Source organism: Bufo bufo, chromosome 9 (genome assembly GCF_905171765.1).
Source record: "Bufo bufo chromosome 9, aBufBuf1.1, whole genome shotgun sequence".
Lineage (NCBI taxonomy): Eukaryota > Metazoa > Chordata > Amphibia > Anura > Bufonidae > Bufo > Bufo bufo.
This window is the reverse complement of record NC_053397.1, coordinates 193,318,988-193,337,392: the sequence shown is the minus strand read 5'-3', so window position 1 is coordinate 193,337,392 and position 18,405 is coordinate 193,318,988. Positions and strand designations below refer to the sequence as shown.

The 18,405-nt window shown below is 40.4% G+C and overlaps 1 protein-coding gene across 1 annotated transcript in view; it reads right to left on the bottom strand.

Annotated features, from left to right (window-relative positions):
• ASTN1 (astrotactin 1) overlaps positions 1-18,172 on the bottom strand; it is a 519,295-nt gene extending 501,123 nt beyond the window's left edge. The window contains exon 1 of the mRNA XM_040408285.1: positions 17,302-18,172. Within this exon, the coding sequence (XP_040264219.1) occupies positions 17,302-17,575 (274 nt within the window). The 5' untranslated portion in view covers positions 17,576-18,172. The remainder of the gene's footprint in view (positions 1-17,301) is intronic.
• Between the last annotated feature and the right edge of the window lie 233 nt (positions 18,173-18,405).

Sequence of the window (18,405 nt, the reverse complement as noted above, 5' to 3'; positions counted from 1 at the left end):
AACAAAGTGGCAACATCTTCTGATAGCTTCATTTGGCCAACCATGCAGTCTCTGAGGAAAACTGAGCAGAGCCAGCACAATATGAAGTGACACAGACCTTCCTAGCACTCATACCACTTCATTATAGTTTCAGAAGGCTCCGGGGCTACACACCAACACAACTGGATATGAAACCCAACATGCTCCAGCAAAGGTCATTCACCACCTGTTATCTCACATAGAGAAAATTGGCTTAAGTTATTTACTCCAGTCACACTTGTTCTTTATTCTGGACAAAGATCCATTGTGGTAATCTGTGTTCCCCGAGGATGAAAAAAGGCAAGACAGTGGAGCAGAACACCTAAACTGTTGAGATAGAAATAATTTTTACACAATGCATTTTGAGGATATGGCGTAAGAATTTCATCAGAAAAGTTAAGGCATTCTGCACCTTTCAGGAAAAATTTCAGGCATATGAAACAGGTTTTACTTAATTTCCCCGCATTTTGTTTGCACACATTCTTATATTAGGAGTAAAAAGGAATGACTCAGTTGTAAGTGGCAGAGAAATTGTTCTTTTGTCAAATTTGACAAGATAATGTCGGTAAACAGTACACATTAAACCAAACCTATAACTCTATGACAGAGGTAAAAACGGGGGGAATTTTTCACTGTGGGTGTATTTGAGGTTAGTTTTTAGACTGGAGCTGCTATGTGCATCTGAAGCAAGTTTATGAAAATGGCTCACGGTAATAACAAATTTGGTGCAAGTGCAATACGTCTGGGGGGTGCCTGCCATGGAGTTGCAACTTTTTGATCTACAACAAATCTCACTCCACTTGGATGGCACAGGCAACCAAATGTAATAAAGTTTGGCGCGGTAGCAGCTGTCCATCAACAATTGCATTATTTTTACGACAAAAAACTGGTGTAACCCCTTTGATAAGTGTCCTTCATAATTTGTTTCTCATAGAAGTTGTTTCTCCCCTTGTAGACTATAAAAATATGCTATATGCTTGTATACTTTTGTATAGAACTAGATTTAACATTACAAAAGTTCTACTTGATTCATTATTATTTTAGATACTTAGCACAAAAAGGATGGATTCACATTTTAGAGAATCAATAAAGGGGAGATTGACGAGATTATTGTAATACTCACTACTGTATATGCCAGTGTACAAAAAACTGTAAAATACAACAGGTACAGTGCAAGTAATTTTTGGGCAGGAAATGACATAGGTGTCTCCCAAAAGATAATAAAGCGATGTACAAGAGGCATTATTGTGAAATAAAAAATTCCACAGCTTTTATTTACATTTGAGCAAAAAGTGTCCAGTTGGCGTAAAAAAGGAGAAGCCTTCAACCCAAAGAACACCATCCCCATTGTCAAACATGGTGGTGGGAACCTAATGCTTTGGGGGTGTTTTTCAGCCAATGGACCAGGGAAACTAATCACAGTAAACGGCACCATGAAAAAAGAGCAATACATAAGGATTCTCAACGACAACATCAGGCAGTCTGCAGAGAAACTTGGCCTTGGGAACAAGTGGACATTTCAGCATGACAATGACCCAAAACACACAGCAAAAGTGGTGAAGAAATGGTTAGCAGACAACAACATTAACGTTTTGCAGTGACCCTGCCAGAGTCCAGACTTGAATCCAATTGAGAATCTGTGGAGGGATCTAAAGATCAGGGTGATGGCAAGAAGACCCTCCAACCTGAAAGATTTGGAGCTCATTGCTAAAGATGAATGGGTAAAAATACCTGTGGAGACCTGCAAAAAGCTGGTCTGCAATTATAGGAAGCGTTTTATTGCTGTAATAGCCAATAAAGGCTTTTCTATTGATTATTGAGAAGGGTATGAATAATTTTGGACTGGACACTTTTTGCTCAAATGTAAATAAAAGCTGAGAAATGTTTTTTTTTCCACAATAATGCCTCTTGTACATCGTCTTATTATCTTTTAGGAGACGCCTATGTCATTTCCTGTCACAAAATTACTTGCTGGTTGAATAAAAGTAACTTTAAGTCAAAATTTGCCTGGGGTATGAATAATTATGGGCAGCACTGTATTAAACAAATGCAAAACAGAACATGATTTTCAACTGGAGAGATCCATTGTTTGCTGTGTCCTTCAAAATTGTACCTGGAAATTTGAAGGTCACAGGAAAATACTGCTTTATTATGTTGAAAAATATACCAGCATGCAACAGAACTGCAACAGAAATGTACCTCACTGACGAAATCTACATGGTCACTACCGATTGGTGTACTTTTGGCAATACTTACAAAAATAGGGTCCCTGGCTGTCTCTCATAGTGGAGGACCTGATATTCGGCTACCCAATTGCGGTCCTTAAAGGGTTTGTCCAGCAGTTTTCAAAATTACCCAGGGTAAAGACAAACAAAAAAGATTTTTAAAGGTGTTCTCCGGCTTTTAATATTGATGACCCCTGCCGATTATCTGTATAAAAGGAAGTCGCGCGCAGTGTGTACGTACCGTCTCCCGTCTCTCTTCTTGTTCGCTTCTGCTTTGCCATAGAAGGCAGTGATGAGCAGGAAGAGAGAAGGGAGATGGCACATGCACACTGCGAGCACCGTCTCCTCACACAGCTGATCGTGGTGGGTGCCAGTTGTCGGACCCCCGCCGATCTGATATTGATGACCTATCCTGACCTTTTAATGACCTGCTAAAAGTCTCTCCGTTTCAGTGCTGCAGGTCTGGTCCCAGAGCTTTCAGTCCACGTCAGACTGTAACTGATGACATGGCATCCATTATTCATGTGACAGCTCAGCCAATCACTGGCCTCATTGGTCAAGTGCCATTCATGCACACCTGAGACCATTGACTGGTTGAGTGGTCAAGTTAATGTTGGACAGAACGTCAGCACTTCTGGTCCTATAGGTACCTGAAGCCTGAGAACCATGCTCTTTTGCCTGTCTGCTCCCCAATTTTTGTATATCTGCTGCTGAAGCGAGCACCTGTCTGCTCCCCAGATCATTTTAAAAATTGTTGGACAACCCCTTAAACTACTTAAAGGTAACAATAAAAAACTATATTGGGTGGGAAACTCCAGGGTCACTAGATATATATATTTTTTAAATCATGGATTCAAAAGCTGATAAAGAACATGCTTAAAAAATACCCAGTTCACATAGGCTGACAATTGGATGGGATTAGAATTAAGAGCACAGCTGGAACTTCTAATCACAACCAGATAAACACTCATTGCAGAATTTCTATAATAACAAATCTCTAGTGGAGTTGAACTATTTGAACAAAACAACTAAAACCATTTATAAAAATCTGGCTGAATTGCTCTTACAAATTAATGAGATGTTTGTTGTTTCTTAACTATCTAGAAAACTTAGTTGAAATATTGTTTGTTGCCTTTCTTTCCACTTACACCAGGTCACTGGTGAGGGGCAGCTGGTAACATGGGGGTTGAATGTGGCCCTTTCTTTCTTGTGTGCTTTCTTTGAGACCCTTGATTCCCTTTTTTGTTTACTGCCTGTGTACTACATCATCCATAGACCCCATAAACTAAATCTTATTAAAAGTTTTACTCTCTTTTTTGAAAGTCTTTTACTGATGACCTATCCTCCGTGATTAATCAAGTATATCACAAATTTATGCAATGTGGTTGATGATTAGTGTTGAGCGTGAATATTTGAATCACAAATTTTAATCGCGAATATCACCACTTTGAGAATTCGCGAATCTTTAGAATATAATACTACATATTCGTATTCACGAATAGTGTTGAATATTCTAATCGATAATTTATCGCAAATATATTACATTGCTGATTTTCGCAATCAAGTAAACAATGACTGGAGATCACAAATTCTCAAATTTGCGAATTTATGGCGAATATTCGGCCAAAAATTTGCGAAATATCGTAAATTTGAATATTGCCTATGCCGCTCATCACTAATGATGATCATCAACAGTTAGTTGAGTGCCCTCCTAAAACTAATCGTTGTTTCCATACATTATACTTATTTGGCAGAGGGTGTGCCTTGGAGTGAGCACCTTGACCATTTCTGTCCAGTTGGGTAGAGCCCAATATGTATGTTCATCTTATCTAATGTAAGTCAATGGTGACGGATGAGTTGTTTTAAGAGCCTAAAAGACTGGATCTGTCTCCCTTTGACTTTCAATGCATTTAGTGCTGGATCCGTTTTAATTTCATACAACTGCATCCTAACGGAATGGATGCATCCTGATGTGCAAAATCAAAATGGATCCATTTAATTCCGGTATTGAGATCCTCTGCTGGAAAGCCTTGGTCGGAGCAGCGATTAGCAGTCGGTTGGACTATTGTAATTCCTTGTACATGGGACTCCCTAAGAAGAACTTGCATAGACTTCAACTTGTGCAGAATGCCACAGCAAGGCTACTAACGGGTGTTCACCGCCGAGAGCATATCACTCCCTCTCTTAATGCCTTGCACTGGCTCCCCGTCCAACAACGGGTGATGTTCAAGATTGGATACTTCATGCATAGGGTATTCCATGGTGTGGGGCCCTTGTACCTGCGACCTAAATTCACCAGGTATGCCCCGTTGAGGACATTGAGGTCTAGTAACTCAATTTTAACATCCCGCAAGTTAACAAGATCAGACGTGGAGGTAGATCCTTTTCGGCTCAAGGGGGCAGATTTTGGAACCACCTACCTCTGGCCCGGAAAATTATTCCCAGTCTTCTGTCATTCAGACGTGCACTGAAAACCTTACTTTTCAAACAGGCGTTTGATCTTCCTATATAACACTTATTTGGTTTATATAATTTTGGGAGTTTTCTTAAATTTTAGTCTATAAATTCACGGTTGGTAATGTTCTTTTATTTTAAAGATACTTATCCCCCACGTTTATTAAATTGTTTTCTTCACATTCTCTATATCTCGTCCGAACCCGTTGAACCTTGAGATCCCCCTATCTTTCTCCCCTTTTTCTTGACTCTCCATTTGATAAGGGCTAGGAAATTGGTCTCTGGAATAGGTGCCTTATTCTCTAGGCCTTTGTGGCCCATGGCAAAGTGTCATGCCTTCTTTTTTTTTCTCCCTGTTGAATTAGTCAGCTAAGCGCATCGAGGCCCGAAGGGTAAGACTGCATGTACACAAGACTATACATCATCATCATCAATACCGGAATTAACAATGCAAGTGTGATAGTAGCCTTAGTGCGTGCTAAATTTTTGATTTGGATTGTTAAATGTGTCTAAATCTGAGATGATGTTTTGAAATGTGCTGATGGGAAAATGTGACATTACCATGTTCCACAACTTTTTAGACCACCTTTGAGCTGGTATAGTTTTTGTACAAAATATGCGCCAAAAATTGTCTATGACTGCAACAAACGAAGGTACAAAGTGGACACAGATGAAAATCTGATACAAAAGTTGTCTTCAAAAAACCTCATGTCTAGCATGTCAAAGAAAGAAAATTGTGGCGCCTACACGATATTTATCACAGTAAATTCCGGTACAAATCAAGGAACAATCCAGACGCAATGAGAAAGATAGATTTCCCCCAACTGTGCCATGTTCGATACCATATATCAAAAGCAACACTTCGAGAAGAGAAGATTTCTATTACTCAGCGTCGTACGGACACCATGCCGTCTGCATCAGACCTTCATCCGCCTTTAACAAAAATGGCCCTATTGATAAAATCTGCAGGAAATCACGGTTTTGCATTTTCTGAGTTTAATGTAGATTTACAAAATGAAGGCTTAGATGACATAGATTGTAAGGATGGAAAAAAATTCTAAAAACTAAAGAAAGCGCTCCCCTATTATTCTTGTACTGTGTTGGCTCAGAAGATGTCAAAAACAAAACCTCTGGGAGATGCCAATTTATACATGCCTCCTGCATTGTGTACTAAAATCTGGTTTGCCTGTGGGACCAGATAACTAAACGAATATATAGAAATGTACTGGAGATGAGAAAAGGGGGGAGTTGCAGGCGAGGTAGGGCCTACTTTGTTCCGACACCTCTTGGCACAATACCACAACCACAACAGAAGAGGTGCGCCAAGAGGTCTCGGAACAAAGTAGGCTACACTTCGCTGCAACTCCCCCCTTTTTCTCATCTCCATTATTTATACTCCTCCAGAGGGTTGGCTACCCCTCGAAGTGAGGATCGGATGACATCCGCAGCACCGACCATTTTTATTTACACGCCTTCACTAGTTTGGTGCCTATGGTTGCACAACACAAAAAGGTGAGCATAATCATCTAAATCTACACTTAAGGGTTTACGCTTATTACCCTATGAGTCCCTTTTTATTTTTGCCATTTATAGAAATGTAAGAAATGTATCCTCATAGTGTTTATTTTTCCGAATTAAAATTTGGGCCAGATTGTAGGTGGAAAAAAAGAGAGGGCAAACTCACTCCCGGATTGAATGGCAGGAGGAGAGAGTTGTTATACTTCAAGGAATGATATGATGTGCCTGTTAGTGATGTGTATAAGCCATGACAGGGCCTGAAGTGGCACTGTCTGCAAACTGTGCTCTTCATTAGGAAGAATACCGACATAGATAAAGGCTGAGAATTTCACTCTCGCTGTTTAGCTGAAGCCCTGTGGATATAATTATGCTGCCAGGAGAGGCTGTCTCACCCTCAGCTTAAGTGGTACTGTATCTCTATTGTTATTTTTGTCTATTTTTGCACAAGTGCTATAAGACATCTCACACCTATAGAGCAGTAATGTGTCAACTCTGCAAATTGCTATGAATAGGAAACATGATATAATAGTCAAAATACTGAATATGTTTCCAATGCCAATGTCTTATATAATACATACAATAGAGGCAGGCTAACCGCCACCATGGGATCTCAGCTCAAGGTGATCTTCTTAGGACTACTTATCCCAACATGACTAAAGGTCCCTTTATCCCAACAATTGGGGCAATTATCGGAAAGAAGTGCTCGTAGGAATGCTCGTTCGTGATAATTGCCCTGTTTAAAAGTGCTACTGATCACCAGACGAATGAGCAAATGCTAATTCATTGGGTGCAGCAGTTATGATCCACTCCCAATAATTGCCTGCCCGGTCAGCCCATGTAAAGGGGCCTTACATCTTGTCAGGATATATGCCATATGTGATGGGAACAGAGCCTAAAAGAAAAGGGAAAATCAGACCGAGAGCTATATCACTCCACTACAATGTGTGGGAAACTATATGGGGGGGTCCGCACCAGAAGAGGAACTTTCTTTCCCCTTTTTTTTAATATCTCTACTCCTTTTCTTTCATTCATTTTAAGTGAGAAATTATAGCAATAAGTAAAGATGCATACACTTATAAGATACATTTCGGCTGAATCCGGGACTAGACGGTCATCTTATCTGTATGGAGCTCTCTTGATTTCCATTGAGGGCAGATGTCAGGAGAAAGAAGGATTGGCCCATTGGATTTCAATAGGAATGCTCATTTTGTTCATGGGGAAAATAAGGTTGCACATACACATTCAATAACTGTAATCATTTGGAAGCTATTTCTCCTGGTTTCCCCATACACATACATGTTTGGATTGGCTGAACATATGTGAGCCAATGAAAGGAATGCAAAGAGCCATATATGACTCAGATAAGATGGACTAGGCAAAAATATGGTTCCGTATTTCATAATTCCAGCTTCGATTGACTATAGTATAACGAAGAAAGGAAAATGCACCACTGCCATTTTGAATCAACTCTCTTCTTTGCATTGACTCTCAAATACAAAACTTTCCTAATTGTATAAAATGTATGGCACCATCTGCTATGGCCGTGAGCTGAATATTATCTTCAATTTTTATTTATAAGAAATTGATAATTTTAATAATTTTCTTTTGTCTTTATTTTTAATTACATAATACTACGTAAATGTCACATAGAAAAAATGTCATAAAAACAATCAAGCAGCTATATATAGAAGTAGACACATGATTTTGAATAATTTATGAAGGAAGTAGATTATAATGTCATTACATGGCTTAATATTCTGAGCAGAAGCTATTTCTGCCCTCAAAGACTGTCTCTATTCCATGCTTCTTTCAACTGCTTTTATCTTACTTTAGAAGAAAAAGCTAATTTACATAGACACTCAGTGATTTACCATGCTTAAAAATGTAGGCCAAGTGTACCTGTAGGCAGCACACATGTATGATTGCCGAGCTTCTGTTTCATAAATGTCTGCTAAATGCAGAGCGCAAAGAATCTGACTAGACTTGATACATATTACCTTTGACCCGTAAAAAGCTAGGTTTGATCCCAGTTTAAGGTAACCCGTGCCAGTATTTACTCTGCATTTCTAGATGCAATGGGTAGAATGAAAGGAGTAATATGTTCCACTGGGATGTTGCAGACACTTTGTAGTGCAAACTGTTACTTTTAGTGGTTCATAACCATATTGGTTACCATTACAAAGTGGAACTTGATCAAAAATTCAGAGAAAATTCTATTTGGCGCAAAGCCAAATTTCCTAGTGCTACTTAGTAGCGAATCGATTTTCCCTGAATGGGCGGTAAATTATTTTTTTTAATAATACCAAGCTCATCCACAACGGGCCGGCAGCCGCCATCTTGATTGAAGATCTCACATGAAATCCAATACACAGTGACGTATGACGTTTCCACACCGGCAATCGTGATGACGTGCTCGCGGGCCACGCAAGAGGTAAGTATGATTTTATCTTAATATTTTTTTACATTTATTTTACACTGTAATATCGATGTTAGATGCCGCCATCAGCTATGAACGCGGTATCTGAGGGGTACAATGGCGCAATCGCCGCTCCCTGTCATTGCACCCACTACGTACAAAGAAATGCACTTCAATATTTTTTTTGAATACTTCGCTCATCGCTAGTTACAGTCTCTGGAAGAGGGGCTCAAGCTTGATGGTTTTCTCACACTTGATTGGTAGATCCACTTGAACAGAAGAGCAGCAGAAGAGTTGTAGAAAAGCTCACTGTCTCTTACTGAGGCCTAGAGGTCAGACAAGATGGCTCTTATTTTTTTTTAAAGTACCTGAAAATGCTAAAAATAAAAAGGAGAAGCATTACTCATCTTTACCAATTCCTCTCTGCTGCCATTAAAGGTTTGCTCCGGGCCCTGCTGGTCTCCAGTTCTGGGTCCTGTCGTGATGTGCCAGGAAAGGTAAGCTCAGCCAATGATTGGCATTATCAGTAACCCACCTCAGTCCGTATCTGGCTGAGCGGACATTTTCTTGTTGAGCTGTGACCAGAAAGTGGGCAGCAGCCGGGACCATATCAGTGGCGTACAGCAGTGGCGGAGGGATCAGGGGAAGTGAGTAAAGCTTTTACATTTTTTTACCACTTCTGACTATTTAAAAAAAAAAATACCGTATATTTCCCTGGGAAACCAATTTAACTGGAAAATACTACACAAAGTAGAACTTCACAGTAACTTTGCTATTTACTTCATTTGACTTTTGGTGCCCTTTGCAACTACAAAAGGCTATTTTTTGGTTTAGTCTCAACTGGTTTATTTAGCTTGTAGACATGATCCTTTACTTCCCCCATTCAAAGCACACTTCCTCTCACAGTCGGAGTCTCTGCTTGGCCTTTGACCAAGCTATAGGGAAACCAATCCTGATATGATGCTGAACTTATAGCAATGATTCGAGACAAAATGCACCTACTGAATCTCTTGCAACAGTTTATCATTCTTACCAGCTTCTTCGGCTCTCTCTTAATTCCTGAGTAACCCCTTTGAGTGTTTCCAGTTCCAGGACCCATCTCACTTTTTCTCACTTACACCATACTCATACAGTGGTTCCATGGTGATTCCTTTAGGAGGAGCAGATCCCAGTGTAATCATGTAAGGGGGCAACTGTAGATTACTTGTAGCAACCTTCTTATATTGTAAGTATACGCAAGTAAATTCTAAAATGTGAAAAGGTTACTTGACCCTAAACATTTAGCCTTTTCCTAACCCACATAATTTAGCATGCAAGCTAAGGACTGTGCAACTGAGGGGATCCACAACTACTTCTTTACCCCACACAGATATTGGGAACCAGTGGGTGAGGGCCTCCTACTTTACATTATTGGTATAATGTATTACCTTTCTCCTCAATGATAACTGCTGACACATAGCTACTCAAATGCTAATTTCATATTACACCAATCCTGGCTCTGCAGCCCAAAACGCCCATTAGGAGGCACCTAGTCGGCCTGAATCATTATTATGATAGCAAATTTGTTTCAGTTTATCAGATTCTTTGACAAAAATTCCAGCCAAATTTTCTTCCCCTATTAAGTCACTATTAAGCTGGTCATACACATTCATTTGCTATTGGTCAAATGATTGTTCACCTGACAGCTATCTTTTCCAACCTTCTCCTAACTTCTCGACTTGGTTTGGCAGAGTGTTCATCATGTGTTGTCAATGAGGAGCAGACACTTCTAGAGACATCTTACCTTCAAGGAGACCAAAAGGATAAGTGCAAACTTCAGTGTGCTCAATCCTTCTCTCCCCAACATCATCTGTCAGGGAGAGTCAGGAGTTCCAGAAACACGTTAGATGGCCTGTGGAACCTCTCAGTCAATATGGAAATACACTAATGTGACAGGAGGCATTTATTCCAAAACTTATCATTCAAATTCCAAGGTGTTAACAATTCTAAGTCTTTTGTATTCACCAATTCCAACGTATGCTGTTAATTTAAAGTGCCAATGAGTTGTCAAAAAACTTTTGTTATGCCATAGCGATATATCAAAGATTTAGATTGGTCTGAGTGGTGAGAAAAACATTGATCGTTAGAGCGAGGAAAGAGAACTGATTGCAGACCCATAAACTTCTGCAGATATGAGGGCGCCTCGCTCTCCTCGTTCTAGCGACTAGTGTTGTTCTCAGTGCTCAGACCCTCACCGATTAAAACCTTTGCTGTTGCTGACTCTTTATGCTATACTTCATATGGGTAATTAATATAATTTATTTTTATTCATGACATTGTTGTGATTCATGGGAATCACATAGATACCATTGGATATTTTGTAGCAGAGAACGAAAACATCAAAATGAAGCAAATTATGACAGTTAACATTTCTACCCTCTCGTGGGTGGAAAGAACTCAATGAAAATGAGTGAAAGTAAAATGACTTATTAATAAGCCAATTCAAATAACTATTAAACTTCTCATGGACATTTCAGTCCTGGCTTGTAATGAAGTAGAGGGCTTTCTATACTTGTGATTTCAGAGCACAAAATCAATGCAATTTGTATTCTCCTTAATTATGTTGACTCACTAGACAACAGCCTTAGATGACCTCTGAAGATGATGTTACTCATCCAAACAGTCATAGCTAGGCTTTTCATCACCTGGGGCAAATATACAGTTGATTTTTCTATCCTTGTATCTAAATAACCTGACCAAGGAGAAGTGGTCATTTGTTGCCCAACTGGTACCTACCACCTGTTGCACATGCCACACCAAACCACCACTTACACAATATGCCCCAAGGCAACAGACCAAGAATCTTCATGACTTGAATTAAACCTATTCCTATCAAGCACAGACATGTTGCCTAAACTCAAAAAGACTTTGTAAGGTGAAGAGATGAAAATATGAAAGCAGAGATTTTCCCAAAGAGTACTGTATGTACATGGTGGCAGCTTGGTGTCTTTTCCTTCAATAAATAGGGGGTCATTTATTAAGACCGGCGTTTTAGACGCCGGTCTTAATTTCCCCTATATCTGGCGGTGGATCCGCCGAAGTTATAAAGAGGCGCTGGTATTAAATTATTAATAATTTTTATACCCTTCTACAGGAGCTGTCAGAACTTCAAAAACTTCCCTGTCACATAGGCAAGAACTAAAGCAAATGCTTTGAAGACAAGTAATTCAATAGTCCCAATCCCACTTATCATTCATGGTTATTCTGGCCAATTACAGGACAATAAAAGTCTGCTTGTCAGGTGATTGGCCGATATGCAGAGTATGCTGGTCAACTGCATGACAAGTAGGAGTAAGACTCTTCTGATCTACGTAGACTCTTTTGCATATCTGTAGTAAAGTTTCTTTGAACTGCAAATGTGACTGTAGAAAAAGTTTTCTACACATTGCCAATGGGTTGCATCCATTTACATGTTTTATATACAGTACAGACCAAAAGTTTGGACACACCTTCTCATTCAAAGAGTTTTCTTTATTTTCATGACTAAAAAAATTGTAGATTCACACTGAAGGCATCAAAACTATGAATTAACACATGTGGAATTATATACATAACAAACAAGTGGGAAACAACTGAAAATATGTCATATTCTAGGTTCTTCAAAGTAGCCACCTTTTGCTTTGATTACTGCTTTGCACACTCTTGGCATTCTCTTGATGAGCTTCAAGAGGTAGTCCCCTGAAATGGTTTTTACTTCACAGGTGTGCCCTGTCAGGTTTAATAAGTGGGATTTCTTGCCTTATAAATGGGGTTGGGACCATCAGTTGCGTTGAGGAGAAGTCAGGTGGATACACAGCTGATAGTCCTACTGAATAGACTGTTAGAATTTGTATTATGGCAAGACAAAAGCAGCTAAGTAAAGAAAAACGAGTGGCCATCATTACTTTAAGAAATTAAGGTCAGCCGAAAAATTGGGAAAACTTTGAAAGTAAGGACTATTTGACCATGAAGGAGAGTGATGGGGTGCTGCGCCAGATGACCTGGCCTCCACAGTCACCGGACCTGAACCCAATCAAGATGGTTTGGGGTGAGCTGGACCACAGAGTGAAGGCAAAAGGGCCAACAAGTGCTAAGCATCTCTGGGAACTCCATCAAGACTGTTGGAAGACCATTTCAGGGGACTACCTCTTGAAGCTCATCAAGAGAATGCCAAGAGTGTGCAAAGCAGTAATCAAAGCAAAAGTTGGCTACTTTGAAGAACCTAGAATATGACATATTTTCAGTTGTTTCACACTTGTTTGTTATGTATATAATTCCACATGTGTTAATTCATAGTTTTGATGCCTTCATAGTCATGAAAATAAAGAAAACTCTTTGAATGAGAAGGTGTGTCCAAACTTTGGTCTGTACTGTATATAATATATTTACTATAGAATTGGAATTGGCCTAAGTAATATAAAGCATATGTCCACTTACTATTCCAGTATACCTATTAATCTAGAGTCTTCAGTTACTTAGTCTTAGATCTTAGTCATAGTCGTTATTACAGTCTAGAGCTGAATTCACAACTCTGCAAATTTCAGAGCTAAAATTTCTCACCATTCCTTTCTGGATCAGCATCTAATTGAAGTGGGTATAATGACAAGCTTTAATTTCCAATGATAAAAAAGCAGAAGTTGAACATACCCTTAACAAAGGCCTGTCCGCTCTCCTGACATATCTCTTTTATTAACTACTTGCATTCCCAATGTAATAACAATTCTGGAGAATCTACTCTTAGGACTGTATGTTGTGCCATCTTCCTATTATTCCTCCTAGATGCTAGATGTTTATGGAATGAATTACCATCAGACTGAAAGGAAGGTCTATTTTTGTGTTACCAGTTTGGGGGGGGGGGGGGGGGTGGATGCTCCTGCGCACTCTGACACCGCTAGCACTGACTGGACATGGCCTAGTTTTATTTTTTGTTTTTCCTTTTTCCTTCCCAGCATTCCAAGAGCCTTAATTTTTATTTTATTTTTTGTTAACACAGCAATATAATGGTCATATAATGGCTTACTTTCTGCATGGCAAGTTGTATATTTTAACAACACTTTATTTTTCATAGCTTGTATTGGAAAGTGGTGGAAAAAAAGGACAATTCTGACATTTGTTTTTATTTTGTTTTCATGTCATTCACTGTGCTCTAAAAATAAGGACAACCAAATTATTTAAGAAATTATATCGTTTTTATTATGTTTTACTACATAACTTTTTTTGTCTACAGAGCTGTATGAGTGCTTGTTTTTAAGAGGTGAACTGCAGGTTTTAATGGTCGCATTTTGGGAAGTAAATATGACTTTTGGATCACCTTTTAGTTACATTTACCAAAAATGTTGAATTATGCTTTAGTATTTTTATTCTGTTATAGTGTACACCATGCAGGCAAAATATTTTTTATATAATAATAGCTCAGACATTTTAAGATGTAACAAATGCTGTTATGTTTCTTTTTTACTGTTTATTTTTCTGTGTAAAATTGATAAAGGGGATTGTTAAAATGGATTATTTTTGTTATTTACATTTTTTCTGTTTTTTTTTTGTCCCTCTGGGGGACTTGAACATGCTGTCTTCTTATTGCTTGTCCCATAGACCTCAATAGAACACTGTTGTGGAGTATGAGATTCTGAGAGGCTGAGCGAGGAGCTGTGCCTCATGCACGGCTTTTCAGGCAGTTAGCCATGACAGCTGTTAGAACTATCCCAAGGTCCCAAGCTCTTATGGCAACAGGTCGAAGCCCAGTAATTTTGCCACAGGGGCTCCGGTCAGGAGAAAGAGGTACATCCCCTTGTGCCTAACCCCACAGATGCTATGATTGCTATTGACCATGGCATCAGAGGAGTTAAATGACTGGGTTCGGTATCATCGCCAAACTCAGTCATTGCGGCCAGCTGCCAGCTGTAATACGCAACCAGCACTGTCCACTCCATGTTCTTTACACTTCACCATGATATAACTGTACATCCGCGTGTAAGGATTAAGACTGTGCAAGATAACAACCCCAACTGGTAACACCCAACTGGACCTTTATTGAAGACAGCTGGCAACTTTTAGGAATAATAGAAGTATACCATAACATAGAGATATGAGAATCGATGCTTCATAATTGTTATTACATGGGGGAATGCAAGTAGTTACTTAAACATGTCAGGAGAGGGGACAGCTCATCTTTAAGAAGTCTATTCCACAGTTATGGATCTGACAGCATAGGGCCACGCTCTATGTTCAGCAGTTCATCACAATGCAAGATAGAGGAAAACTGGGTCAATGTCTGTTAAATTATCTTTATATTTACCTGGTCATGTTAATCAATGAAGGATGACATTTAAAATGTTACTATAGGACCTAAATGTCCTTAGCTCTTTGTATCCATTATTATCCAATAATCAATACAGTATGGATCTGTAACCCCATCATAGATACTGATTGTTGTGTCCAAACGTTTTGAGAAGTTAGAGTTCTATTTTGGAAAGCTCCATGTCAGTAGAAAAGTGCTCTACTGATATGGAGCACCACTCATTCTTCCTTTTCTATTGGAACCCAGTTATCATGGTATTTCGGCTCCCACATGGGTTACCACCCAGCTTTCCGAATTACAGAAATAGCTAAGCCGCCCAGTAACGCAGCTGTAGGTACCCTGATCCTGTATTGCTCAGAGTGGCCTTTCAAAAAAATTGTTGTTACATGCAACTCTGCCGATCCCTCGCCGCTCCCATTTAGTCACTCGTAGGGCTCCAGGTGCTTGCTCCGCCAATCACTGACTGAGGAGAGTCAACACAGAGACCAGAGGACCCCCAGTGATCAACAAATGGGGGTCGCAGGGGATTGGAAGAGGAAAGAGTGACTTATTAATTTTTTTATGCCACTCTAAGCCCTAAAAGGACATCTGTCAGCAGATTTGTCCCTATGACACTGGCTGACCTGTTACATGTGCGCTTGGCAGCTGAAGACATCTGTATTAGTCCCATGTTCATATGTGTCCGCATTGAGAAAAATGAGGTTTTAATATATGTAAATGAGCCTCTAAGAGCAATGGAGGCTTTGCCATTACACCTAGAGGCTCTGCTCTCTCTACAACGGCTATGCCCTCTCCACTTTGATTGACAGGGCCAGGCAGTGTAAATGTGATCATGCCTGGCCCTGACTTCTCCTAAAGTGCAGAGGGTGTGGCAGTAGAAGAGACAGCAACGCCCCCATTTCTCCTAGATTCAAATTTGCATATATTAAAACTTTATTTTTCTTAGCAATGCGGAAACATATGAACACGGGACCAACAAAGATGCCTTCAGTGACCAAGTGCACATACAACAGATCAGCCAGGTTCATAGGTACAAATCTGCTGACAGAGGCCCTTTAAGGAGGAAGAAAACATCAGCAGGGCAACCCCTTTATGTCTACAGGAAATATGATGGTGGGAGCCTTATGTCATGTGTTCACACAAGAGTTATGTGCATAGAGTCTGTACAAGGACCTATGTGGTCCTATGTATCCACAGGAGAATACCAATTGGTGTCCAATGGAGTATGTACCAGTTTTTATCTGTCAGATTCATATTACATTTGACAGGAAAAAAACCTCCATATCAAATTATAGCCCATGGGGAACAGTAGAGCCCCATTGATTTTTATGGGTGCTGGCAGTTGTACGGAGCCACATGAGGTCAGATTGCAACCAACATCCAAGTAACCCAAAATAGACTGCTAAGTTAAGTTATGCAGGAGGACAACTTGTTTAGACTGGGCCAACAATTTTTTTAGAAGGAAAAAATCTTGAAATGTTTAAGACATAAAGTTTTTAATAGCTTTCCCTCTAACGATTTCATAACTTTATGACCCTTTTGGATGTCACCCACCTGAATCACTTAGAGTCCAAGGAGAACACATCTCTGACAAATGCATCCCTGTCCAAAAAAGTTATACTCTGAGTAATAGCAAGCGCACTTCTGAGCCATCTCGTCATGAATGAGTGAGATATTTGGCCCATGTTCAAAGCGACCTAAGTCATTAATTGATCCTTACAGATGAAAAGAAATGCATTAGTCGCAGAGTAAGACACATATACTTCAGCCAGCGTTCACTTTGTTGATGGCAAGGTCTGCCACGTAACCTCCATCCTGCCATCATTGTGCCCACAGAGGACAGATTTGAGGATAAAAAGATGCGTGACTATCTTAAGTGGACATCTTTCTTCTACTTTCCCTCCTTCTGACCTTTCGACCAAGTTCTTACATCAATGGTCCCAATTTAACAAGCATGCCTGTGGCCAAATCTGATAGAGCTCAGGACTTGGTTAGAGAGGAACCTTTAATCTCTAAAGTGCCAGACTGCTCTTCTACAAAGACGTGAATGTACAGTACGGGGCATCTGCATGCTATCTCCAATTTGTTTTTATCAGTTGTGAAATAGCAGTAGAGGCAGGGAGCAGGCTCACAGCAGAGATGTCATAGGCATGCATTAGTACATTGCAATAAACAGTACGGCTCTGCAATGAGGATGACTTTTACAGTGTAATCTATTCACTATTTGCATCCTGCAGGCCCTTGTGGAGCACAGCACCTGCAGACTGTATATTCATGATGAATGACCCTCTGCATCAGACAACGCAGGTTTATTTCAGGAACGTATCATGTGCTACAATGCAGGTTGCACTCACCCAACACAAAGTAAGGCAGTTCCGTGTTCTCCAAATCATCAGCTACTGCGATCTCCCCGGGGAAGTCGTTCCGGACGGAGAAGAGAAGCTTGGGCTCGGAGGCAGAGGGGCTGTGCATGATGCTGAGGTCGTTCTCTCGGAGAAAAGGGAGAGCTGAGACCGTGATGCTCTTCATTTTACACTCAAGCTCCCTGGATGAATCCTCATCTCCGCCACTTCTCGATATGAACAGGAAACCGGCTAGCAGCACCCAGAAAGCACCGGCAGGAGCCATCTTTAGTCTTCCAACACTTCCTAATGTCTCCTAGCTGCAGGCTGAGAGAAAAGCTACAGTATCTCCACACAGGCAGGGTAACTATCAATGACCTCACATACAGTAGGCACTTCCCTTACACCAGCTACCGGTACACACGCAACGGTAGAGCCAACCTACAGTGAGCTAGGGTTAAAAGAGTGTCGAAAGATCCAACAACTGCCCATGTACACACGCATGCCTGACTACTTTGCAGATGTGCAGTCAATTCTCTCTCCACCATCAATCATCTGTATGACACTCAACGTAGGAAGACAACACTTGGCATTAGCTTTTGTGTCGGCATGTGCAAACCCCTCTGATTATTCATCAGTCCCTGGAAGTACACAACGGTACACCGTATTCCCACAGAGCACTCATAAAGCACAACGCTACAATCCTTCACTGCAGGCACACAACACACCGACACACGTATTCCTCCTACCTGACAGCTGCTGTCACCCTTCACTGCAGAAATTCCCTCAGTACCTGTGCATGTCCACAAGCTTTCCCTTTAACTCCTCTCTCTTTGCACCTACAAGCAAAGCATCACGATGCACAGTTACACACACTAAGCCACATCTGCCTATCACCTCTGCCCATCTGTCTTCCTTTATATTTCTTCCCTCCTCTCCCTTGTTCTTCCCCTCCCTCCCCGTGCCTTTCTTCTTTGCTTCCCGTCTCTCTCGCTCTCTCGCTTGCTAGGGTGAAGGAAAGAAAGCCCTGTTTTTGTTTCTTTTTTTTTTTCCCAGGGCACAGCAACAAGAAGCTGCTCAGTGCAATGAAGACCCTGAGCCCGGCTGTGATTTCTT